Source organism: Salmo salar, unplaced genomic scaffold (genome assembly GCF_905237065.1).
Source record: "Salmo salar unplaced genomic scaffold, Ssal_v3.1, whole genome shotgun sequence".
NCBI classification, from domain to species: Eukaryota; Metazoa; Chordata; class Actinopteri; order Salmoniformes; family Salmonidae; genus Salmo; species Salmo salar.
This window is the reverse complement of record NW_025548303.1, coordinates 131,296-156,912: the sequence shown is the minus strand read 5'-3', so window position 1 is coordinate 156,912 and position 25,617 is coordinate 131,296. Positions and strand designations below refer to the sequence as shown.

The 25,617-nt window shown below is 43.7% G+C and overlaps 2 protein-coding genes across 13 annotated transcripts in view; both read left to right on the top strand.

Moving 5' to 3' along the window:
- Positions 1–755: 755 nt before the first annotated feature.
- Positions 756–13,485, top strand: LOC106599883 (TOG array regulator of axonemal microtubules protein 1-like). 4 transcript variants are annotated; one of them, XM_045712202.1, is made up of 7 exons: positions 756–957; positions 1,284–1,437; positions 1,636–1,741; positions 2,053–2,288; positions 10,626–10,784; positions 11,536–11,667; positions 13,464–13,485. In XM_045712202.1, the coding sequence occupies exons 1-7, from the start codon at positions 798–800 to the stop codon at positions 13,468–13,470; spliced, it is 954 nt and encodes a 317-aa protein (XP_045568158.1). In that variant the 5' UTR covers positions 756–797; the 3' UTR covers positions 13,471–13,485. The 4 variants fall into 4 exon arrangements, with proteins under 4 accessions (XP_045568158.1, XP_045568157.1, XP_045568159.1 ...); XM_045712201.1 differs by lacking the exon at positions 13,464–13,485 and adding an exon at positions 12,002–12,478; XM_045712203.1 differs by lacking the exon at positions 13,464–13,485 and having other exon boundaries at positions 1,305–1,437; positions 11,536–12,478.
- Positions 13,486–18,382: 4,897 nt separating this feature from the next.
- LOC106585511 (TOG array regulator of axonemal microtubules protein 2) overlaps positions 18,383–25,617 on the top strand; it is a 29,739-nt gene continuing 22,504 nt past the window's right edge. For 5 of the 9 annotated variants that reach the window (XR_006763456.1, XM_045712194.1, XM_045712196.1 and 2 more), the window contains exons 1-6: positions 18,383–18,602; positions 18,790–19,341; positions 19,735–19,996; positions 20,307–20,475; positions 20,674–20,779; positions 20,931–21,166. Coding sequence is in view for 5 of the 9 variants with exons in the window: in XM_045712194.1 (XP_045568150.1) it covers positions 18,462–18,602; positions 18,790–19,341; positions 19,735–19,996; positions 20,307–20,475; positions 20,674–20,779; positions 20,931–21,166 (1,466 nt within the window). In the remaining 4 variants the exon portion in view is untranslated. The remainder of the gene's footprint in view (positions 18,603–18,789; positions 19,342–19,734; positions 19,997–20,306; positions 20,476–20,673; positions 20,780–20,930; positions 21,167–25,617) is intronic. The other 4 variants (XR_006763454.1, XR_006763453.1, XR_006763455.1 and 1 more) reach the window with 3 other exon arrangements.

Here is a 25,617-nt window from a genome sequence, read left to right as displayed (position 1 = left end):
CACATAGCTCTGGCCCCACTGAAGAACGTGGTGGGGGTGGACGGAGCCCAAGTTCGACCCGGATCTCACTCTCTGGAGTCCATCCAGGTAAATAAGTCATTCAGCAGCAGTAGCGTGCGGCCTGTTCCCGTCCCTCCCACTGGAGCTCCCTCCAAGAGGGGCAAGAAGAAGAAGGGCAGGCGGGGGAGTCAAAGCCCTGAAAGTCCAGTTGGACCAGGGCTGTGCTGACAACAACGGACCCATTGACCTGATGGAGGAGGTGAGGGACATCGAGGCTCACCTGAAGGAGGAGGCCTGGAAGGTAGGATGGACTTTCAATTGATTGTAAATGTGAAAATTTGTGAAAACACAAGTGTAGACCATACTGTGAAACCAACAGTGCAGTTCAAGAAGAGTTAGGAAAATATTTAACAAATAAACTAATGTAAACAATAATAATAATAATAATAAAAGTAACACAATGACATAACAATAACGAGGCTATATACAGGGGGTATCGGTACCGAGTCAGTGTGCGGGGTACAGGTTAGTTGAGGGGGTACAGTGTGCGGGGTACAGGTTAGAAAGGATACTCTCTTTGACGGCATGATAGAATAGATCCTAGAATTAAGGATCTCTGTGTATTAGTTTATGTATATACTAGTTCTATATGCATTTCTATGATGGGAGCATTCTTTTCTGGTCTACGCCAAAGGTGGTACATGAGGTGAAGGCCATGGGCAGGAGAAGTTTTGGCTCGGCCATGTCCATGGGGGGAAATAGCCACCAGCTCTCTGGGAAGCCTGAGCTCAGTGGATATGAACACCCCTGCGGAGCTCCGTGACTACTTGGATGTTGGGACCCCGGTAAAGTCGCGTGACAGCCCACCCAGGCCTGCTCCCCCCCCTACCAAGCCCAGGAGCAAACTGCCTCGGCCTACAAGGTTCCTTAGCCTGCAAAAGGCTGACACCGGCTCAGGTCAGTCCCTCTCATGTACTCACACTAATTTAAATTAGACAGGGAGATGAAGCTAGGTAGACTGATAGTAGGAAGGGAAGGGACACAAATGGCTTTAGCCCAGGGCTAAGACATTTTTCCACACTTGCTTTGCCTGTTGCACAGTGAGATAACCTTTGCTCAAGGCGAATTAGACCCTGCTTCTGAGCAGGGTGAGCACCAAAAAATGTGTGCTAAATTTAAAATGATATCATAATGAACTAAGATGTTCTAGTGTTAAAAGCTACAAACAGATATGGAAATGAGTAAATGCATAAATACATACATACAGTTCAAATGAGAGATAGATGTCTGCTGTCAACCCATAGACAAGAAGGCAGCCAGTGAGCCAAAGGGCCAAATAAAGAAAAGTCAGGACCAGGCCAGATTGCAGCCCCTGTCCAACCCAGAGCAGGCCCTGACTAAGACCTTCAAGCTGCTCCACTCTGCCTCTGATGACTGGTGAGCATTCACTGTAGACAAGACCAATGGAGCTAGGCTAAAGGAAGCACAGTGTAGTGTCCTTGGAAATGTAGATTTGAGCTACAGAGCGTAGAAACTTCTGAAATTAAGAGACCAGAGTCCTAATTGATGAACATCTTTATAATGTTTTTGGAAAATGTTGTGGAAATTCCTTACGTTTCTTTCACTGACTTGCAGGGAGAAGAAGATCGAGGGCTTGACCTCTCTCCGTGTGATGGCTCAGAACCACATGGACATACTGATGCCTAAACTCCATGATATCTGCCTTGCCATTATAAATGAGGTAGCTCTATTCATTCACTGCCCTATTCATTCATCTGCACAAATCTGACAGTTCAGATCCTTCTAACCCCCCCCTTAAAAGATTTAGATGCACTATTGTAAAGTGGTTGTTCCACTGGATATTATAAGGTGAATGCACCAATTTGTAAGTCGCTCTGGATAAGAGCGTCTGCTAAATGACTTAAATGTAAATGTAAATGTAAATCTGCTACATTTGGAGAACAAGCCAAATTATTGTGTCATGTTTCTGATGTTCGTGGGTTGTACTGCTCAACATTAATAGCTGGTCCTGTGCGTGTTATTATGATTCAGGTGAAGAACCTGCGCTCTGCAGTGTCCTGTGCTGCCATGGCCACACTGGGTGACATGTACGTTCACCTCCAGAGGGCCATGGACAGTGAGGTGGAGGGGACGGCACGCGTGCTGCTGCACAAAGCCAGCGAGGCCAACAACTTCATCCGGCAGGCCGCCAACTTTGCCCTGGGTCACATGGTGCAGAGCTGCACCCCTACCCGTGTCATGAATGCCCTGCTGGTCGGTGGGCTGAGGTAAAGAGGGAGAGGGGTCAATTAACACTCACTAAGGGGTAGATCCGGACTTCCACAAATGTTCACTTTGTCTCACATTGAAAGGTTGACTCGAATGGAAGTTAGGATTCACTCCAAACGGACCTGATGTGACAATGCAATAGATAACTGATATGTAGTGAACTTTCTGGTGCAAAATGGTCACTGCTCGCTTAAGTATACCACACATTAGATTAGAATCAACTTTATTGTCATTGAACAAGTACAACGAAATGCAGTTAGTATCTGACCAGAAGTGCAAATAAAAGAGTGCAGAAAATGTAGTAAAAAGTAAAATAACTAAGTACGTTATTAAGTGGGATGTATAAATGTGCAATGAAGGCAAATGGCAAGTCTAAATGTGCAATGAAGGCAAATTGAAAGTGCAAGGAGGCATGCAACTGAAATGCAGGGAGAGCAGCAATGAGGTTACCGAGGTAGACATATACATGTACATCTGAATTATGTCCTTAATCAGATTTTGCAAAGCAATGTCAGAGTCCAGTAGTACTGTGAAATGGACAAAGAGAGTAGTGCAACAAGGTCCCTGAGAGGCAGTACCTTTTGTTTGTGGCATGGATGTGAAGGGTCCCTGATGCGCTGGAGGTCTCCGATAGCTGGGCACCAGTGATGTGGTGGGTGGTTTTCACCACCCGTTGCAGGGCCTTCCGGTCAGCCACGGAGCACCCGCCAAACCACACTGTGGCGCAGTTAGTCAGATTGCTCTCGACCGTGCAGTGGTAAAAGTTCACCAGGATCTTGGGAGACAGGCAGGCCTTCTTCAGCCTCCTCAAAAAGTACAGGCGCTGCTGCGCCTTCTTGACTAGGGTTGAGGTGTTGCGGGTCCAGGAGAGGTCATCGGAGATGTAGACACCCAGGAATTTGAAGCTGGGCACACGCTCCACTTCAGTGCCATCAATGAGAACTGGGGCGTGGCTGCGGCTTTTAGACTTCCTGTTAATCCACTATGAGCTCCTTGGTTTTCTTTGCATTGAGGGCCAGGTTGTTGTCAGCGCACCATGCAGCCAGGTGCTTGACCTCCTCCCTGTAGGCTGACTCGTCATTGTCACTGATCAGACCTACCACCGTGGTTTCGTCTGCGAACTTGACGATGGTGTTGATACCGTGTACAGAAACTTAGTCGTAGGAGAAGAGGGAGTACAGGAAGAGGCTCGGCACACCAGTGTTCAGGTTCAGGGTTGAGGTGGTGAAGTCGTCTAACCTGACAGACTGGGGTCTGTTGGTCAGGAAGTCCAAAGTCCAGTTACAGAGAGAGGGGCTGATCCCTAGGTCATGGAGTTTGGTGACCAGCCTAGAGGGAATGACCGTATTGAATACTGAGCTAAAGTCTATGAACAGCATTCTCACATAGGTGTTGGTTTTGTCATGGAAGAGTGTAAAGCTGTGAAGATGGCGTCCTCTGCAGACCTGTTCGGTCGGTAGGCAAACTGGTGGGGATCCAGTGTTGGAGGGAGGCAGGACTTAAGGTAGGCCAAAACCAGTCTTTCGAAGCACTTCATGATCGTGGGGGTGAGTGCAACAGGTCGGAGGTCATTCGGGCTTGATGCGGTCGACTGCTGCGGCACTGGCACAATGGTTGCGGTCTTGAAGCACGTAGGGACAACCACCTGGGCCAGTGACAGATTGAAAATTTGTATTAGGGCCGGGACAACACCAGTATTGCAATATATTTTCAATGGCAAAAATGAAAACGCATAGCAGATCTCACTCTTTGGTCCTTTAAAAACCTGCTGTATGTAAAATATTGTCTGATACAGCTTGGAAAATAAATAAATATTACTCAGGATGACAACATAATGATATTTGTTTCCAACATTACGTCTGTTTTCCTAAAGAACTTTTATCCACTTCGTGTTTTGGATACTGGTATCGTCCCGGACCTAATTTGCAGTGGATGTGTATCATCTCTACACGAGAACATTTGTTAACACTTTATATGAAAGTGATGCTCCAGAGCAGGCCGGCTCTCTCTTTAGCCTCTTGGGGAGATTTGGTTGGGAGGCCCCCCCACCAAGCGGGTTCCCAACAATTATGGCTTGACTGCGGAGAGAAACATGTGCATATTAAAGTTAATTTCCTGTAATTCGACACTACAGTAAATGGTGACCCCGATGTGATATATCTTACAGATACTTTGGACTAAATTTGAGTTTATTCTATTCTATTATTCTATTGGGGCAGCAGGTAGCCTAGTGGTTAGCGGTTTGGACTTGTAACTGAAAGATTGCAAGATCGAATCCCCGAGCTGACAAGGTAAAAATCTGTTGTTCTGCCCCTGAACAAGGTAGTTAACCCGCTGTTCCTAGGCAATCATTTAAAATAAGAATTTGTTCTTAACTGACTTAACTGACTAGTTAAAAAAAGGTAAAATTAACATATATAACGAACATGTGGCCTATGTGATGGCGAATATGCAAGCAATCTACATTTTTGAATTATGGTAATCGACTCGTATTAATGATTTGATCAAAAAGGCAAGAATGTTCTCACATTTGATTCGAATAGGGATGAAATTCTTTAGTACTGGCAATATACACTGAGTATACCAAACATAGGGGGTGCGGGGGTCTGGTGAACATGTCAGGGTTCTATGGCCGCAGACAGAACAGCAGAAACGGGGTCAGCAGCACGACCAGATGGACTAGGGACGGGGACATTCAGGAGTCGTCAGGCCAGATGGTCCTGAGGCATGGTCCTAGGGCTCAGGTCCTCCGAGAGGGGGAGAGAGAGAGAAAGATGAGAGAATTAGAGGGAGCATATATAACATCACACAGGACACCAGAAAAGACAGGAGAATTACACCGGATATAACAGAATGACCCTAGCCCCCCGTTCAAAGGCACTTAAATATTGTCTTGCCCATTCACCCTCTGAATGGCACACATACACAATCCATGTCCATATTGTCTCAAAACTTAAAAATCCTTATTAAACCTGTCACCTCCCTTTCATTTATACTGATTGAAGTGGATTTATGAACATTTGAACATCTAGGCCATGTGCTGTTATAATCTCCACCCGGCACAGCCAGAAGAGGACTGGCCACCCCTCATAGCCTGGTTCCTCTCTAGGTTTCTTCCTAGGTTTTGGCCTTTCTAGGGAGTTTTTCCTAGCCACCATGCTTCTACACCTGCATTGCTTGCTGTTTGGGGTTTTAGGCTGGGTTTCTGTACAGCACTTTGAGATATCAGCTGATGTAAGAAGGGCTATATAAATACATTTGATTGGATTTAACAAGTGACATCAATAATTGGGTTCACCTGGTCAGTCTGTCATGGAAAGAGAAGGTGTTCTTAATGTTTTGTATACTCAGTCTACTGACAAGCATAAGAAAAATACAAGAGAATGTTCATTCTAAAGCTTGCTGCGCTTTTACTCGGGGAAAAACGAATAGCAACACAGCAAACTACTGATGAACTTCCCAGAGGAAATCAGAGTGCAACATAGAGCAATTGGAAGCAGAACTTCAAGCATTTGAAAAAGAGCATGATCAGACTAGGTCATTTCTACATGATGCGCAGCGAGATTTGTTAGAACAGAGCACAAATAGGCTCCAAAGCGATAAGTCTGACTGAGATACAGATAGCTGCACAGTCAGTCCCACTTAGGGTGTGGCCATGCCAGAGTATGTGAGCAGAGTGAGGAGTGGAGCTTGCCCTATTTGACTGGATCGTGGAGCAAGTTTCCCAGAGGCTGGGGCTTCGGCTTTCTCGCCCCCTTCAATTTCGCTCCAGTAGTGCTCCAGTAGCACTCATTTTACAAGCTCAAGGCATGCCCGGCCCAGCATGCATTTGTAGTCTACTTGTGTGCTGCTATAGCACCTTGCTTTAGCTACTGTCATCTAATATTCTAAATATCTTCATAAAGAAGCTGATAAAACACACAGGTCAAAAATCAAGGTGACTTACAAAGATGAGGACCAAGAGCAAGAGAGGGAGTGTGGTTATGTAGTGTCCACAACTAAAGAATGAAAAGACAGGTATCCCGAAAGCATGTACTTACTACGTGTACATGCTAACAGAAAGGAACGAGGTGGGTAGCTAGCTAAGTGTGTCATTTTAGCACATTATTTATGAACAAAAAGGATCTCTAAAAAGTTCAGTTAATTTTCCTTCTATTATCTATACATTAGGCCATCATTGAGGGCATGTTAACTCTATTACGTCTTTCAAGGAGCGTTCTGTTTTCATAGAGATATTTCAACGAAAATCCTTTAGGCCTACCTACAGAACAAAATAAAAATAACTATGCATCCCTGCCCAGCCTGGCATTAGTGGCCCAAACGGTGTTTAGCATCCCAAGTGGCTCTGCAAGAGCTGAGAGTGTATTCTCTGCGGCTGGCCTGCTCTCCAGGCACAATCACATGAGCCTGAAGCTACAGACTCTGGCCAAACTCATGTTTCTAAAAATAAATTCAAAGGCACTGTAGACTGAGCCTAATGAGGCATTTTTAATTTAATTTGTATTTAATTCTAAGTAAGTCAATCAGCATGTATGTGCAATTTATAGACTATAACGATTTAATACAACAAAATGTTGCGTAAATGCTGAGCTTACACGGAACCCAAACTGGCTGCGCGTGTGCGCCATAGTGTTGACAGTACCAAAATAAAACAACTAATTTACAAAAAACACTGCAGCACAAACAAGTTACAACGTGAAATCGCCTCTATCCCATTCAGACCTTAGAGGACCAAACTACATCTCCCATAATGCAACGCCCGCACCAGCTCAGCTAACCGTCTGCATCACAGAAAGGCATGCTAGCTAGCAACAGCAGCACTTTTAGCACTCTGTAAACTATATTAATAACAACAATAAAACTCTGAAAGTTACATGTTTCTAAAGTCTCACATTCCCTTATAACAATATCTACAGCAAGACACACCTTTCTCAGTGTTTTCTCGGTCTGAGGAGAACGGCAGCTACGGATAGTACCAAGGTGTTAGTAGGTGAAGCAAGCACCCAGATGAAATAAAATATATTTAATGAAACAAAACCCGAAGATGTTAACATCATTCAGCTACTGTAACTGCCCACCTAACATCAACAGGCAGCACCAGTAGCGCAACAATTAAAAATGGACACCAAAAGTAAAGTTCCTGGCGATCAAAGTGATCTGACTCCCCCTTCTGTCTGAACTTGGAAGGGCTTTGGCCCTGAACCTGGTTGTTCTGTTCTGCGTTGTGTACTATTCTAATAATTTGAAGTTTGATGGAATAACCATTTTAATTCTACTACAAATACATTTCATATTAGGCTACATGTCTGACTCCTGACCTATTTAGAGTGTTTATATGCTGTTTAATACGACATGTAGCCTATTTGAAATTATGAGTGCTTCTTACAGTCACCTTTTCCTGTTGTTTACTTAAATACTTCATTCAAATCATATGGTTTGGTTTCAATATTTCAAAACCAAATGGTAGGTTATACGCCACAGCTTTCAGCCAATCAGCATTCAGGGCTCGAACCACCCGGTTTATAATTTCAATTATCTCGCCAACCCTCTCGTTACCACTCTGGGTAGCAGAGTTTCAGTTGTGTTTACATCTGTAGGTCTGATATCTGATTGGAAGTTCACTTTTATAGTAGCATATTGGTTAACAACTCACATTGTTTTATTTTAACAACTCAGAGGCTTTTAAGAGTCTTAGATTCATTGTCTCTCTCTTTTTCTTTGTTCCTGACCTGCGCTAGTGAGATACGCTCTCTCTCTCTCCACCCCAGCGACTCTTGGGGCATGGCCTTTCAGGCTATGACTTCTCTCCCTCTCTGATCATGCATAAGGTATTGCATTGTAATGTTTGTTAATGCCTTGTATATGATTTCATAATGTTAAATACCTTTCCACTCTCAGTCCAATTCTTGCTAGTCAATGTCAACTCATTGCCTAATGCTTGCTTGCATATTTTAAGTATCTTTATAGCGTAAAAGATAAACATTTTAATGTATAAATAGTTATATATCAAATACTACCACACTACAAAGTCAATCAATTTAATATACACCATCACAAATATTCACATGTTTTCATTTAGGCAGGTCTTAAGAAACATTATGATATTAAACCTCTACGGGATCAGTGTCCCCCCCGCGGGACGGTTGAGCTAATGTAGGCAAATGTGATTAGCATGAGGTTGTAAGTAACAAAAACATTTCCCAGGACAGATATGGGCAGAAAGCTTAAATTCTTGTTAATTTAACTGCACTGTCCAATTTACAGTAGGTATTACAGTGAAAGAATATCAATCTATTTGTTTGAGAAGAGTGCACAATGTATTGATAAACCAATTAGGCACATTTGGGCAGTCTTGATACAACATTTTGAACAGATATACAATGGTTCATTGGTTCAGTCTAAGACTTTGCACTGACACTGCTGCCATCTAGTGACCAACATCGAAATTGCGCCTGGGCTGGAATATAAATACATTTATAAATATGTATATTTATTTATAGGCAATGAGTTTACATTGACTAGCAAGAAGGTATTTCCTGTTAGGGCTAGGGCGCAGTATTGACACGGCTGGTTAAAAAACGTACCCGATTTAATCTGGTTACTACTCCTGCCCAGTAACTAGAATATGCATATAATTATTGGCTTTGGATAGAAAACACTCCAAAGTTTCTAAAACTGTTTGAATGGTCTCTGTGAGTATAACAGAACTCAAATTGCAGGTCAAAACCTGAGAAGATTCTGTACAGGAAGTACCCTGTCTGACCATTTCTTGGCCTTCTTTGCCATCTCTATCCATTACAAAGGATCTCTGCTGTTACGTGACACTTCCTACGGCTCACATGGTCTCTCAGAAGGCGGCAAAAAGCTGAATCGTGGCTTTGCAGGCTCTGGCTGAAAAAAAAGTAGCGCGTTTGGGTAGTGGCTGGTTACAGTACTGTGAGACTCAGGCTCGTGCCCGCGTCGACCGAAAGCTTTTTTTTCTTTCCTCTGTTTACCTAAACGGAGATTCCCGGTCGGAATATTATCGCTTTTTACGAGAAAAATGGCATAAAAATGGATTTTAAACAGCGGTTGACATGCTTCGAAGTACGGTAATGGAATATTTAGAATTTTTTGTCACGAATTGCGCCATGCTCGTAACCCTGATTTACCATTTCGGATAGTGTCTGGAACGCACGAACAAAACACCGCTGTTTGGATATAACGATGGATTATTTTGGACCAAACCAACATTTGTTATTGAAGTAGCAGTCCTGGGAGTGCATTCTGACGAAGACAACAAAGGTAATCAAACTTTTGTAATAGTAAATCTGACTTTGGTCAGGGCTAAACTTGGTCGGTGTCTAAATGGCTAGCCGTGATGGCTGGGCTATCTACTGAGAATATTGCAAAATGTGCTTTCACCGAAAAGCTATTTTAAAATCGGACACCTCGATTGCACAAAGGAGTTCTGTATCTATAATTCTTAAAATAATTGTTATGTTTTTTGTGAACGTTTATCGTGAGTAATTTAGTAAATTGTTAGTAAATTCCCCGGAAGTTTGCGGGGGGTATGCTAGTTCTGAACGTCACATGCTAATGTAAAAAGCTGGTTTTTGATATAAATATGAACTTGATTGAACAAAACATGCATGTATTGTATAACATAATGTCCTAGGTGTGTCATCTGATGAAGATCATCAAAGGTTAGTGCTGCATTTAGCTGTCTTCTGGGTTTATGTGACATTATATGCTAGCTTGAAAAATGGGTGTCTGATTATTTCTGGCTGGGTACTCTGCTGACATAATCTAATGTTTTGCTTTCGTTGTAAAGCCTTTTTGAAATCGGACAGTGTGGTTAGATTAACGAGAGTCTTGTCTTTAAAATGCTGTAAAATAGTCATATGTTTGAGAAATTGAAGTAATAGCATTTCTAAGGTATTTGAAAATCGCGCCACGGGATTCAACTGGCTGTTGCGTAGGTGGGACGAATTCGTCCCGCCTAGCCCAGAGAGGTTAACATTATGAAATCATATACAAGGCACTATGATCAAATACCTTATTAATTATCTGATAAATCATGAACAAATCATTTAAAATAGCGTTTATAAATGTGTAAATAACTATTTATAGATTTCTCATTGACATTTACAAATGTAGGAATAATGATTAATAAATGGTAATTGAACTCTTCACAAACAGTTTATAAATGGTATATTAAGGGACTTTAATATAAAGTCTTACTGAACATTTTGATCCATCGATGAGACTTCATCAATACAATCCATTATCATTCGTCTCCTAACTCATGTATCTCTATGACATGTAACTGATGTGCTCTGTTTTTCCTTCCTCAGCCACCGTAACGCTGCGGTGAGGAGCTGCACTGCTCAGCACCTGGAGAGACTGGCTGAGGTCATGGGGATGGCTCGTCTCCTGTCGGGGAAGAAAGACCTCACTGACCGTTTCTTGATTGCCGTCAGTAAACTGGCTGTGGACCCTGCACAGGAAGTCAGGTGGGATGTTCCTCCTGTAAAGTAGCTTGCTTAAACATAATGGCCGGCCTTAATTTAGGCCGTGATTCAATCCATGGCTCGCTATAGCACTAGATCGCCGACAATGCAGCTTGTAAAGGTAATTTACTCTTGAGTCGACATCTGCAGCGTTTACCACGAATACAAATTGAAATTGCCTTTAAAAGCCACATTGTCGGCTGTCTACAGCATCTATGCTAAAAGGGTGTCATGGATTGAATTGCGGATTTTAGGTATTCCAAAACAACCACAGGTTCTCTTGGAGGGGAATAGTAATTGAAAACAAATAGGAAAAATTATAAACGCAAATAAGTGCTACGTGGCATAGGAATATCCAAGTCCAGGCACTCATGTGGGTTTGAAAGTTAAAAAGCCAAAAGCTTAGCCGAAGCCAAAGGATGTTCTTCTCCCATCGCCAACTAGCGACCTCCTGTGGTGACCAATGCACGCTGACACGGTCGCCAGGTGTATGGTGTTTTCTCCGACACATTGGTGCAGCTGGCTTCCAGGTTAAGCGGGCTTTGTGTCAAGAAGTAGTACGGCTTGGTTGGGTTGTGTTTCGCAGGACGCACGGCACTCGACCCTCTTGCAAATTCGACCTAATGTATGTCTTATTTTGATGGGATATTTTTTTCTCAGGTTGCCATCGTTTGAGTACTGTTTTTAATCACAGACAGGAGAAATTATTTGATATGTTGCACGTTTAAGATGATATTAATATCTTTGTCCACAGGCATCATGGTCGCAATATCTTGAGAAACGTGGCCCCCAATGGCGACTTTGCTAAAATGTGGGACAAATTCGCTCCGAGGAAAGAGCGAGAATCCTTGAGGGAGGTCATCTCAAAGGTTAACCTCAAAGAAAGGTACATTCTCTCTGGATGATTAGAAGAAGTATGACAAATGAGCTGATATGATTACAGAACTCCAATCCCACTGGGCACAGACATCAGTTCAATGTCTAGTTTTGATTTAAATTTGGGAAATCAACCAATGTGAAATTAACCAAAAATGTTGGTTAAAAGTTGGGTGAAAAAAATCCAATTGTGTTTTCCACATTGATTCACCGTCATCACATAGATTTTTTTGTTGTTGTTGAAATGAGGTGGAAACAACGTTTATTCAACCAGTTTTGGCCCAATGGGATGAATTTAATATACTGTAAGATTATATCTTTCTGTCTTTTCTCTTTTTCAACAGGAATATCTGAATAATCCCCAACTTGACTATATGTTTGTATCTAAATATTTGCACATTTCCCAACTTGACTATTATCCCCTCCAGTCCCCAAACTCTAATATTTTCGCTCATTCTAAGAAATTTGACACTATCATCCAAACCCCCATGTAAATGCATCTTTAAGCTGCATCGACTCCCTGTCCAAGTCCTGAATTCACTATAAGGCAATATGAACCACATTCAAAGCACTAAATGACCTTTCCTCGAAGCTCCTATCTGATCTACCAGCTCAATAGTGGTCTACTGAAACCATACTCACCATCTCAGGGGGTGCTCAGATCATCAACCACTGACCTCCACACCATCCTCAAAACCAGCAGTCCTCTTTTGGAGGCAGATTGGTCAGTGCTCCTGTATGGCACCAACATTGTGGATTTTCATCCAATGCTTCTGGACTATGAGAACATTCTTTGGACAATAAAATTAGGTAAAATGGAAGCTGGCTACAGTCTCAGTTTTATCCTCCAAGACAGTGTGAGGATGTGTAACAACAATACCTGTAGTTTAATTTCATGATCAGGGCCAGATTACCGAATGGGCACGCAGGGCACCTGCCCTGTGGGCCCCGACCTCCAGGGAATATCATCATAACATCCAAAACTAAAAGTATAGTGGATGTATATTACAGTACGTGGACGTTTTACAATTCGTGAGCTCGTTTCATAATTTGTAGCCATGTTTAATATAAATTTGTGCTCATTTTGTAGAAATTCGTGAGCATTTAAAAACATTTAGTGGGGATGTTTTATATCAATTTGCTTACTGGTGCTATTCCATGCCGTCTCGAGGAGGGGTGCGTCACTTGAGTGGGTTGAGTCACTGACGTGATCCTCCTGTCTGGGTTGGTGCCCCCCCTTGGGTTGTGCCGTGGCGGAGATCTTTGTGGGCTATACCCTGTCTCAGGATGGTAAGTTGGTGGTTGAAGTAATCCCTCTAGTGGTGTGGGGGCTGTGCTTTGGCAAAGTGGGTAGGGTTATATCCTGCCTGTTTGGCCCTGTCCGGGGGTATCGTCGGATGGGGCCACAGTGTCTCCCGACCTCTCCTGTCTCAGCCTCCAGTATTTATGCTGCAGTAGTTTATGTGTCGGGGAGCTAGTGTCAGTCTGTTATATCTGGAGTATTTCTCCTGTCTTATCCGGTGTCCTGTGTGAATTTAAGTATGCTCTCTCTAATTCTTTCTTTCTTTCTCTCTCTCTCTCTTTCTTTCTCTTTCTTTCTCTCTCTCTCTCTCTCTTTCTCTCTCTCTTTCTCTCTTTCGCTCTCTCTCTTTCTCCCTCTTTCTCTCTTTCTCTCTTTCTCTCTTTCTCTCTCTTTCTCTCTCTCTCTTTCTCTCTCTCTTTCTCTCTCTCTCTTTCTCTCTCTCTTTTCTCTCTCTCTCTCTTTCTCTCTCTCTCTCTGTCTCTCTCTTTCTCTCTCTCTCGGAGGACCTGAGCCCTAGGACCATGCCTCAGGACTACCTTGCCTGATGACTCCTTGCTGTCCCCAGTCCACCTGGCTGTGCTGCTGCTCCAGTTTCAACTGTTCTGCCTGCGGCTATGGAACCCTGATCTGTTCACCGGACGTGCTACCTGTCCCAGACCTGCTGTTTTCAAATCTCCAGAGACAGCAGGAGCGGTAGAGATACTCTGAATGATCGGCTATGAAAAGCCAACTGACATTTACTCCTGAGGTTCTGACCTGTTGCACCCTCGACAACCACTGTGATTATTATTATTTGACCCTGCTGGTCATCTTTGAACATCTTGGCCATGTTCTGTTATAATCTCCACCCGGCACAGCCAGAAGAGGACTGGCCACCCCTCATAGCCTGGTTCCTCTCTAGGTTTCTTCCTAGGTTCTGGCCTTTCTAGGGAGTTGTTCCTAGCCACCGTGCTTCTACACCTGCATTGCTTGCTGTTTGGGGTTTTAGGCTGGGTTTCTGTACAGCGCTTTGAGATATCAGCTGATGTAAGAAGGGCTTTATAAATAAATTTGATTTGAAATTTGATTTGATATATGCTCCTAAAAACAAATGAGGAGATGGAAGATACAGGACTTGAAGCGCATCCAGTGTCACAAATAGAACCAAGTTCTATTTTAGCACCTGGCTAAGCAGATGCTTGCGCACGTGCAATGATTGAATAACATGTATGTGTTCATTTATTTTGCAACTGGTCTGGTCAGCATGTTAGAGATAGACAGGACTCCAGTCATACTGCAAAACACCACTAGATGCCAGACATACCATTTGCATAGATGGGAATAACCAAGAATTCATGTGAAATCCATTCATGAGAATATTTAAAGAAAGGGAAAGGGGGATAGCTAGTTAGAGCACAAGTGGAAAAGGGTAGTCACTAGTGGGGACAAAAATAATGTATGCTTCTTTCCGCCACACATTACAACAGTGGTTGTTGTATTTTCTGTTTTGTTTGATTATCACAGGATTTGGGCTTTGTTGCCCTTGTTTACAGTGACCTAAATAATGCTCAAGTAAAAGATGGTGCCTCACAACCACGACCACCCAGAGTTTATACCATTGGTTTCTACATCCAGCTTCTAATGGTGCATTTACATACAGGATTTACCCCAGTATTTTACCCATGGATCCCTGCTCTCATTTGGGGCCAAGGCAATGCTCTGTGTTCTTTTCAGCTGTTTTTTACATAACAATGGCTATCTGTGAACTTTAACACCTTCTCACAAAGCAACAGACTTGAATGATGCAAAGATTGTTGATGCCGTCACCATAAGTCTTTAGAGCTGACATTAACATAAAACCCTGGTCGAAACCCTGGAGTGTGGGTAAGTCTATATGGAAAAGTACCACTAGAGGGAGCCACATCCCAACATGTGATCCTGGATCCACAAATCTATCAGCAAGTGTCAACATTTCTGCAAGGTCTCAGTCTCACATCAGAGTTAGACGTTCATCCATGTTTCTCAAACGTCAAATTTCAAAGTTGTTCCAAACGTTAAATCTCAAAGTGTTTAAGGTTAAATTTAGGGATTAACTCCGGATTTTAAGGTTAGGGTTAAGTTTAGGCATTAACTCAGAAATCTTAAGGTTAGGCATTAACTCCAAATGGTTAAGGTTTGGGATAGGCTTATAACAAAACTATCAAAATTGACACTCTATCGCTGGATTCAACCATGAAACCTTTGGAGTCAGAGGCAGATGCTTATCCACATCCACAATGTCCTAGAAAAACCAAAACTTACTTAAAGGTAACAGCGCTCACTGTTGCCCCTGGTGGCCGGTTTCCACGTCATATCCTGACATCCTCAGCCATGGATGGATGTCGAATACTGACTTGTATCACGGGTGATCTGCCTGCAAAACTCTGATTCCATTCCAGTCTGGCTCAGCTCAGCAAATGTAGCAATTGGACATTTGAAAACGTAGAAAATCCAATTCAATGATATTGTTGTTTCCTGAACTGAGTGAACTCATGAACTGCATTTGAGTTAATTGAGTTGAAATGGAATGAAGGCCAACCCTGCTAACCATGGTCCTTCCCTGTAAAGCCTAGACCTTTCCCATCAAAACCCCAAGCCCCCATCCTTGTCTACAGTGCCTTCAGAAAGTATTCATACACCTTGACTTATTCCACATTTCGTTGTGTTACAGTCTGAATTCAAAATTGATTAAATATGTTTTTCTCTCACCCAGCTACACACAGTACACCATAATGAAAAAGTGAAAACATATATTAAGAAATGTTTGCAAATGTATTGAACATTTAATACTGAAATATCTAATTTACATAAGTATTCACACCCTTGAGTCAATACTTTGTACAAGCACCTTTGGCAGCGATTACAGCTGTGAGTCTTTCTGGGTAAAGTCTCTAAGAGCTTTCCACACCTGGATTGTGCAACATTTGCCCATTATTCGTTTCAATATTCTTCAAGCTCTATACCAGGCAGTGTCAGAGGAAGGCCTTAAAAATTGTCAAAGGCTCCAGCCACCTAAGTCATAGACTGTTCTCTCTGCTACTGCACAGCAAGCGGTCCCGGAATGCCAAAAGGCTCCTTAACAGCTTCTACCCCTAAGCCATAGCACTGCTGAACAGTTAATCAAATGGTTACCCTGACTATTTGCATTGACCCCCTTATTTTATTCATATTTGTTCTTATTTTCTGCACTGACTCTCTTCCATAGGCTCGATATACACTCACTGGACTCTAACCATACACTTACACATACTACACTGACACTCCAAAACACACACACAAAATGGTTTAAGGGCAACAAAGTCAAGGTGTTGGAATGGCCATCACAAAGCCCTGACCTCAATCCTATAGGGCAGAACTGAAAAAGCGTGAGCGAGCAACGAGGCCTACAAACCTGACTCAGTTACACCAGCTCTGTCAGGAGGAATGGGCCAAAATTCACCAAACTAATTGTGGGAAACTTGTGGAAGGCTACCCGAAACGTTTGACCCAAATTAAACAATTTAAAGGCAATGCTACCAAATACTAATTGAGTGTATGTACACTTCTGACCCACTGGGAATGTGAAGAAAGAAATACAAGCTGAAATAAATCAATCTCTCTTCTATTATTCTGACATTTCACATTCTTAACATAAAGTGGTGATCCTAACTAACCTAAGATGGGATTTTTACTAGGATTAAATTTCAGGAATTGTGAAAAACTGAGTTTAAATGTATTTGGCTAAGGTGTATGTAAACTTCCGACTTCAACTGTATACGGTATATATATATATATATATATATATATATATATAACTCAGCAAAAAAAGAAACGTCCTCTTATTGTCAACTGCGTTTATTTTCAGCAAACTTAACATGTGTAAATATTTGTATGAACATAAGATTCAACAACTGAGACATAAACTGAACCAGTTCCACAGAAATGTGACTAACAGAAATGGAATAATGGAAATGGAATAATGTGTCCCTGAACAAAGGGGGGGTCAAGATCAAAAGTAACAGTCAGTATCTGGTGTGGCCACCAACTGCATTAAGTACTGCAGTGCATCTCCTCGTCATGGACTGCACCAGATTTGCCAGTTCTTGCTGTGAGATGTTACCCCACTCTTCCACCAAGGCACCTGCAAGTTCCCCATTTCTGGAATGGCTCTCTCCCCCCCGTTTTCTGGCACACTATATCGCGTATGGCTGGTGGCATTGTCACGCTGGAGGGCCATGTCAGGATGAGCCTGCAGGAAGTGTACCACATGAGGGAGGAGGATGTCTTCCCTGTAATACACAGCGTTGAGACTGCCTGCAATGACAACAAGCTCAGTCATATGATGCTGTGACACACCGCCCCAGACCACGACGGACCGTCCACCTCCAAATTGATCCCGCTCCAGAGTACAGGCCTCGGTGTAACGCTCATTCCTTCGACGATAAACGTGAATCTGACCATCACCCCTGGTGAGACAAAATCACGACTCGTCAATGAAGAGCACTTTTTGGCAGTCCTGTCTGGTCCAGCGACGGTGGGTTTGTGCCCATAGGCGACGCTGTTGCCGGTGACGTCTGGTGAGGACCTGCCTTACAACAGGCCTTCAAGCCCTCAGTCCAGCCTCTCACAGCCTATTGCGGACAGTCTGAGCACTGATAGAGGGATTTTGCGTTCCTGGTGTAACTCGGGCAGTTGTTGTTGCCATCCTGTACCTGTCCCGCAGGTGTGATGTTTGCATGTACCGATCCTGTGCAGGTGTTGTTACACGTGGTCTGCCACTGCGAGTATGATCAGCTGTCCGTCCTGTCTCCCTGTTGCGCTGTCTTAGGCGTCTCACAGTACGGACATTGCAATTTATTGCCCTGGCCACATCTGCAGTCCTCATGCCTCCTTGCAGCATGCCTAAGGCACGTTCACGCAGATGAGCAGGGACCCTGGGCATCTTTCTTTTGGTGTTTTTCAGAGTCAGTAGAAAGGCCTGTTTGGTGTCCTAAGTTTTCATAACTGTGACCTTAATTGCCTACCGTCTGTAAGCTGTTAGTGTCTTAATGACTGTTCCACAGGTGCATGTTCAATAATTGTTTATGGTTCATTGAACAAGCATGGGAAACAGTGTTTAAACCCTTTACAATGAAGATCTGTGAAGTTACATGGATTTTTACGAATTATCTGTGGAAGACAGTGTCCTAAAAAAAGGGACGTTTATTTTTTGCTGAGTTTATATATATATATATATTTACAAATTCATCACACATTTATGATTTTATATGGGAATCAAAAAGCTTTCATGAATGTTCACCATGTGCTGATGTGCTCAGTGCTGTCAACAGACCCCATTATGACATCACAATGTAACGGAATCCTTGCCATGATATCATTGCTGGTTCCATCTGACAAGCAACATTTACATTTACATTTACATTTAAGTCATTTACCATTTCATGATAGTTCTCTCACAGAGATAGGTTAAGTTCTTATTTTGAGAGTGTTAACATTTATTATCAATGGCTTATCGAGGAAGAAAATCAAGTGAGTTTGACAAACTCCAGAAGGAGAACTCTCAGATGAGGAGCGTCATCGAAAACTTGAGGAAGCAAAACATGGCTTTAAACCAACAGGATGACCAGGACAGGTTTTCAAGTTTTGTAAGGCTCATCAGTATTTCAAACGTTTTTCAAAAATATCACTGTGTTTATTTTGTGGTTTCATAGACATACAGTAGGCCTACATCCATAACATCTTTAGCTTAAAAGCTTTATATGACACACTGTAGAAACTATGTTGACTACTTCACTTCTGCTATTCATTTCATACTATACCATTGTGATCCAGGGCTATCAGGAGAGCTACCCAATCCCAGAGGGCCATCGGGGCTTCATCAGTGATGCCAGACTTCTGCAGATGCAGAGAGCTGAGAGAGAGGCCATGGAAGGAAAGCAAAGAAAGATAAGTGCTATCCATGAGAATTATGTCCGGACTGCTCTCATCGGGGTTGGCAGCACCTTCGCGCACCACTTCGTCCCCTCTATTCAGTGCATTCCGCGGCCGAAAGCTCCACCGAGGCCTTTGCCACGAAGGCTTGAACACATAGCTCTGGCCCCACTGAAGAACGTGGTGGGGGTGGACGGAGCCCAAGTTCGACCCGGATCTCACTCTCTGGAGTCCATCCAGGTAAATAAGTCATTCAGCAGCAGTAGCGTGCGGCCTGTTCCCGTCCCTCCCACTGGAGCTCCCTCCAAGAGGGGCAAGAAGAAGAAGGGCAGGCGGGGAGTCAAAGCCCTGAAAGTCCAGTTGGACCAGGGCTGTGCTGACAACAACGGACCCATTGACCTGATGGAGGAGGTGAGGGACATCGAGGCTCACCTGAAGGAGGAGGCCTGGAAGGTAGGATGGACTTTCAATTTATTGTAAATGTGAAAATTTGTGAAAACACAAGTGTAGACCATACTGTGAAACCAACAGTGCAGTTCAAGAAGAGTTAGGAAAATATTTAACAAATAAACTAATGTAAACAATAATAATAATAATAATAAAAGTAACACAATGACATAACAATAACGAGGCTATATACAGGGGGTATCGGTACCGAGTCAGTGTGCGGGGTACAGGTTAGTTGAGGGGGTACAGTGTGCGGGGTACAGGTTAGAAAGGATACTCTCTTTGACGGCATGATAGAATAGATCCTAGAATTAAGGATCTCTGTGTATTAGTTTATGTATATACTAGTTCTATATGCATTTCTATGATGGGAGCATTCTTTTCTTGTCTACGCCAAAGGTGGTACATGAGGTGAAGGCCATGGGCAGGAGAAGTTTTGGCTCGGCCATGTCCATGGGGGAAATAGCCACCAGCTCTCTGGGAAGCCTGAGCTCAGTGGATATGAACACCCCTGCGGAGCTCCGTGACTACTTGGATGTTGGGACCCCGGTAAAGTCGCGTGACAGCCCACCCAGGCCTGCTCCCCCCCCTACCAAGCCCAGGAGCAAACTGCCTCGGCCTACAAGGTTCCTTAGCCTGCAAAAGGCTGACACCGGCTCAGGTCAGTCCCTCTCATGTACTCACACTAATTTAAATTAGACAGGGAGATGAAGCTAGGTAGACTGATAGTAGGAAGGGAAGGGACACAAATGGCTTTAGCCCAGGGCTAAGACATTTTTCCACACTTGCTTTGCCTGTTGCACAGTGAGATAACCTTTGCTCAAGGCGAATTAGACCCTGCTTCTGAGCAGGGTGAGCACCAAAAAATGTGTGCTAAATTTAAAATGATATCATAATGAACTAAGATGTTCTAGTGTTAAAAGCTACAAACAGATATGGAAATGAGTAAATGCATAAATACATACATACAGTTCACAGAGAGATAGATGTCTGCTGTCAACCCATAGACAAGAAGGCAGCCAGTGAGCCAAAGGGCCAAATAAAGAAAAGTCAGGACCAGGCCAGATTGCAGCCCCTGTCCAACCCAGAGCAGGCCCTGACTAAGACCTTCAAGCTGCTCCACTCTGCCTCTGATGACTGGTGAGCATTCACTGTAGACAAGACCAATGGAGCTAGGCTAAAGGAAGCACAGTGTAGTGTCCTTGGAAATGTAGATTTGAGCTACAGAGCGTAGAAACTTCTGAAATTAAGAGACCAGAGTCCTAATTGATGAACATCTTTATAATGTTTTTGGAAAATGTTGTGGAAATTGCTTACGTTTCTTTCACTGACTTGCAGGGAGAAGAAGATCGAGGGCTTGACCTCTCTCCGTGTGATGGCTCAGAACCACATGGACATACTGATGCCTAAACTCCATGATATCTGCCTTGCCATTATAAATGAGGTAGCTCTATTCATTCACTGCCCTATTCATTCATCTGCACAAATCTGCTACATTTGGAGAACAAGTCAAATGATTGTGTCATGTTTCTGATGTTCGTGGGTTGTACTGCTCAACATTAATAGCTGGTCCTGTGCGTGTTATTATGATTCAGGTGAAGAACCTGCGCTCTGCAGTGTCCTGTGCTGCCATGGCCACACTGGGTGACATGTACGTTCACCTCCAGAGGGCCATGGACAGTGAGGTGGAGGGGACGGCACGCGTGCTGCTGCACAAAGCCAGCGAGGCCAACAACTTCATCCGGCAGGCCGCCAACTTTGCCCTGGGTCACATGGTGCAGAGCTGCACCCCTACCCGTGTCATGAATGCCCTGCTGGTCGGTGGGCTGAGGTAAAGAGGGAGAGGGGTCAATTAACACTCACTAAGGGGTAGATCCGGACTTCCACAAATGTTCACTTTGTCTCACATTGAAAGGTTGACTCGAATGGAAGTTAGGATTCACTCCAAACGGACCTGATGTGACAATGCAATAGATAATTGATATGTAGTGAACTTTCTGGTGCAAAATGGTCACTGCTCGCTTAAGTATACCACACATTAGATTAGAATCAACTTTATTGTCATTGAACAAGTACAACGAAATGCAGTTAGTATCTGACCAGAAGTGCAAATAAAAGAGTGCAGAAAATGTAGTAAAAAGTAAAATAACTAAGTACGTTATTAAGTGGGATGTATAAATGTGCAATGAAGGCAAATGGCAAGTCTAAATGTGCAATGAAGGCAAATTGAAAGTGCAAGGAGGCATGCAACTGAAATGCAGGGAGAGCAGCAATGAGGTTACCGAGGTAGACATGTACATGTACAACTGAATTATGTCCTTAATCAGATTTTGCAAAGCAATGTCAGAGTCCAGTAGTACTGTGAAATGGACAAAGAGAGTAGTGCAACAAGGTCCCTGAGAGGCAGTACCTTTTGTTTGTGGCATGGATGTGAAGGGTCCCTGATGCGCTGGAGGTCTCCGATGGCAGAGAGCTGGGCACCAGTGATGTGGTGGGTGGTTTTCACCACCCGTTGCAGGGCCTTCCGGTCAGCCACGGAGCACCCGCCAAACCACACTGTGGCGCAGTTAGTCAGATTGCTCTCGACCGTGCAGTGGTAAAATTTCACCAGGATCTTGGGGGACAGGCAGGCCTTCTTCAGCCTCCTCAAAAGTACAGGCGCTGCTGCGCCTTCTTGACTAGGGTTGAGGTGTTGCGGGTCCAGCAGAGGTCATCGGAGATGTAGACACCCAGGAATTTGAAGCTGGGCACACGCTCCACTTCAGTGCCATCAATGAGAACTGGGGCGTGGCTGCGGCTTTTAGACTTCCTGTTAATCCACTATGAGCTCCTTGGTTTTCTTTGCATTGAGGGCCAGGTTGTTGTCAGCGCACCATGCAGCCAGGTGCTTGACCTCCTCCCCTGTAGGCTGGCTCGTCATTGTCACTGATCAGACCTACCACCGTGGTTTCGTCTGCGAACTTGACGATGGTGTTGATACCGTGTACAGAAACTCAGTCGTAGGTGAAGAGGGAGTACAGGAAGAGGCTCGGCACACCAGTGTTCAGGTTCAGGGTTGAGGTGGTGAAGTCGTCTAACCTGACAGACTGGGGTCTGTTGGTCAGGAAGTCCAAAGTCCAGTTACAGAGAGAGGGGCTGATCCCTAGGTCATGGAGTTTGGTGACCAGCCTAGAGGGAATGACCGTATTGAATGCTGAGCTAAAGTCTATGAACAGCATTCTCACATAGGTGTTGGTTTTGTCATGGAAGAGTGTAAAGCTGTGAAGATGGCGTCCTCTGCAGACCTGTTCGGTCGGTAGGCAAACTGGTGGGGATCCAGTGTTGGAGGGAGGCAGGACTTAAGGTAGGCCAAAACCAGTCTTTCGAAGCACTTCATGATCGTGGGGGTGAGTGCAACAGGTCGGAGGTCATTCGGGCTTGATGCGGTCGACTGCTGCGGCACTGGCACAATGGTTGCGGTCTTGAAGCACGTAGGGACAACCGCCTGGGCCAGTGACAGATTGAAAATTTGTATTAGGGCCAGGACAGTACCAGTATTGCAATATATTTTCAATGGCAAAAATGAAAACGCATAGCAGATCTCACTCTTTGGTCCTTTAAAACCTGCTGTATGTAAAATATTGTCTGATACAGCTTGGAAAATAAATAAATATTACTCAGGATGACAACATAATGATATTTGTTTCCAACATTACGTCTGTTTTCCTAAAGAACTTTTATCCACTTCGTGTTTTGGATACTGGTATCGTCCCGGACCTAATTTGCAGTGGATGTGTATCATCTCTACACGAGAACATTTGTTAACACTTTATATGAAAGTGATGCTCCAGAGCAGGGCCGGCTCTAGCCTCTTTAGCCTCTTGGGGAGATTTGGTTGGAAGGCCCCCCCACCAAGCGGGTTCCCAACAATTATGGCTTGACTGCGGAGAGAAACATGTGCATATTAAAGTTAATTTCCTGTAATTCGACACTACAGTAAATGGTGACCCCGATGTGATATATCTTACAGATACTTTGGACTAAATTTGAGTTTATTCTATTCTATTATTCTATTGGGGCAGCAGGTAGCCTAGTGGTTAGCGGTTTGGACTTGTAACTGAAAGATTGCAAGATCGAATCCCCGAGCTGACAAGGTAAAAATCTGTTGTTCTGCCCCTGAACAAGGTAGTTAACCCACTGTTCCTAGGCCATCATTTAAAATAAGAATTTGTTCTTAACTGACTAACGAGTTAAAAAAAGGTAAAATTAACATATATAACAAACATGTGGCCTATGTGATGGCGAATATGCAAGCAATCTACATTTTTTAATTATGGTAATCGACTCGTATTAATGATTTGATCAAAAAAGGCAAGAATGTTCTCACATTTGATTCGAATAGGGATGAAATTCTTTAGTACTGAGTATACCAAACATAGGGGGTGCGGGGGGTCTGGTGAACATGTCAGGGTTCTATGGCCGCAGACAGAACAGCAGAAACGGGGTCAGCAGCACGACCAGATGGACTAGGGACGGGGACATTCAGGAGTCGTCAGGCCAGATGGTCCTGAGGCATGGTCCTAGGGCTCAGGTCCTCCGAGAGGGGAGAGAGAGAGAAAGATGAGAGAATTAGAGGGAGCATATATAACATCACACAGGACACCAGAAAAGACAGGAGAATTACACCGGATATAACAGAATGACCCTAGCCCCCCGTTCAAAGGCACTTAAATATTGTCTTGCCCATTCACCCTCTGAATGGCACACATACACAATCCATGTCCATATTGTCTCAAAACTTAAAAATCCTTATTAAACCTGTCACCTCCCTTTCATTTATACTGATTGAAGTGGATTTATGAACATTTGAACATCTAGGCCATGTGCTGTTATAATCTCCACCCGGCACAGCCAGAAGAGGACTGGCCACCCCTCATAGCCTGGTTCCTCTCTAGGTTTCTTCCTAGGTTTTGGCCTTTCTAGGGAGTTTTTCCTAGCCACCATGCTTCTACACCTGCATTGCTTGCTGTTTGGGGTTTTAGGCTGGGTTTCTGTACAGCACTTTGAGATATCAGCTGATGTAAGAAGGGCTATATAAATACATTTGATTGGATTTAACAAGTGACATCAATAATTGGGTTCACCTGGTCAGTCTGTCATGGAAAGAGAAGGTGTTCTTAATGTTTTGTATACTCAGTCTATTGACAAGCATAAGAAAAAATACAAGAGAATGTTCATTCTAAAGCTTGCTGCGCTTTTACTCGGGGAAAAACGAATAGCAACACAGCAAACTACTGATGAACTTCCCAGAGGAAATCAGAGTGCAACATAGAGCAATTGGAAGCAGAACTTCAAGCATTTGAAAAAGAGCATGATCAGACTAGGTCATTTCTACATGATGCGCAGCGAGATTTGTTAGAACAGAGCACAAATAGGCTCCAAAGCGATAAGTCTGACTGAGATACAGATAGCTGCACAGTCAGTCCCACTTAGGGTGTGGCCATGCCAGAGTATGTGAGCAGAGTGAGGAGTGGAGCTTGCCCTATTTGACTGGATCGTGGAGCAAGTTTCCCAGAGGCTGGGGCTTCGGCTTTCTCGCCCCCTTCAATTTCGCTCCAGTAGTGCTCCAGTAGCACTCATTTTACAAGCTCAAGGCATGCCCGGCCCAGCATGCATTTGTAGTCTACTTGTGTGCTGCTATAGCACCTTGCTTTAGCTACTGTCATCTAATATTCTAAATATCTTCATAAAGAAGCTGATAAAACACACAGGTCAAAAATCAAGGTGACTTACAAAGATGAGGACCAAGAGCAAGAGAGGGAGTGTGGTTATGTAGTGTCCACAACTAAAGAATGAAAAGACAGGTATCCCGAAAGCATGTACTTACTACGTGTACATGCTAACAGAAAGGAACGAGGTGGGTAGCTAGCTAAGTGTGTCATTTTAGCACATTATTTATGAACAAAAAAGGATCTCTAAAAAGTTCAGTTAATTTTCCTTCTATTATCTATACATTAGGCCATCATTGAGGGCATGTTAACTCTATTACGTCTTTCAAGGAGCGTTCTGTTTTCATAGAGATATTTCAACGAAAATCCTTTAGGCCTACCTACAGAACAAAATAAAAATAACTATGCATCCCTGCCCAGCCTGGCATTAGTGGCCCAAACGGTGTTTAGCATCCCAAGTGGCTCTGCAAGAGCTGAGAGTGTATTCTCTGCGGCTGGCCTGCTCTCCAGGCACAATCACATGAGCCTGAAGCTACAGACTCTGGCCAAACTCATGTTTCTAAAAATAAATTCA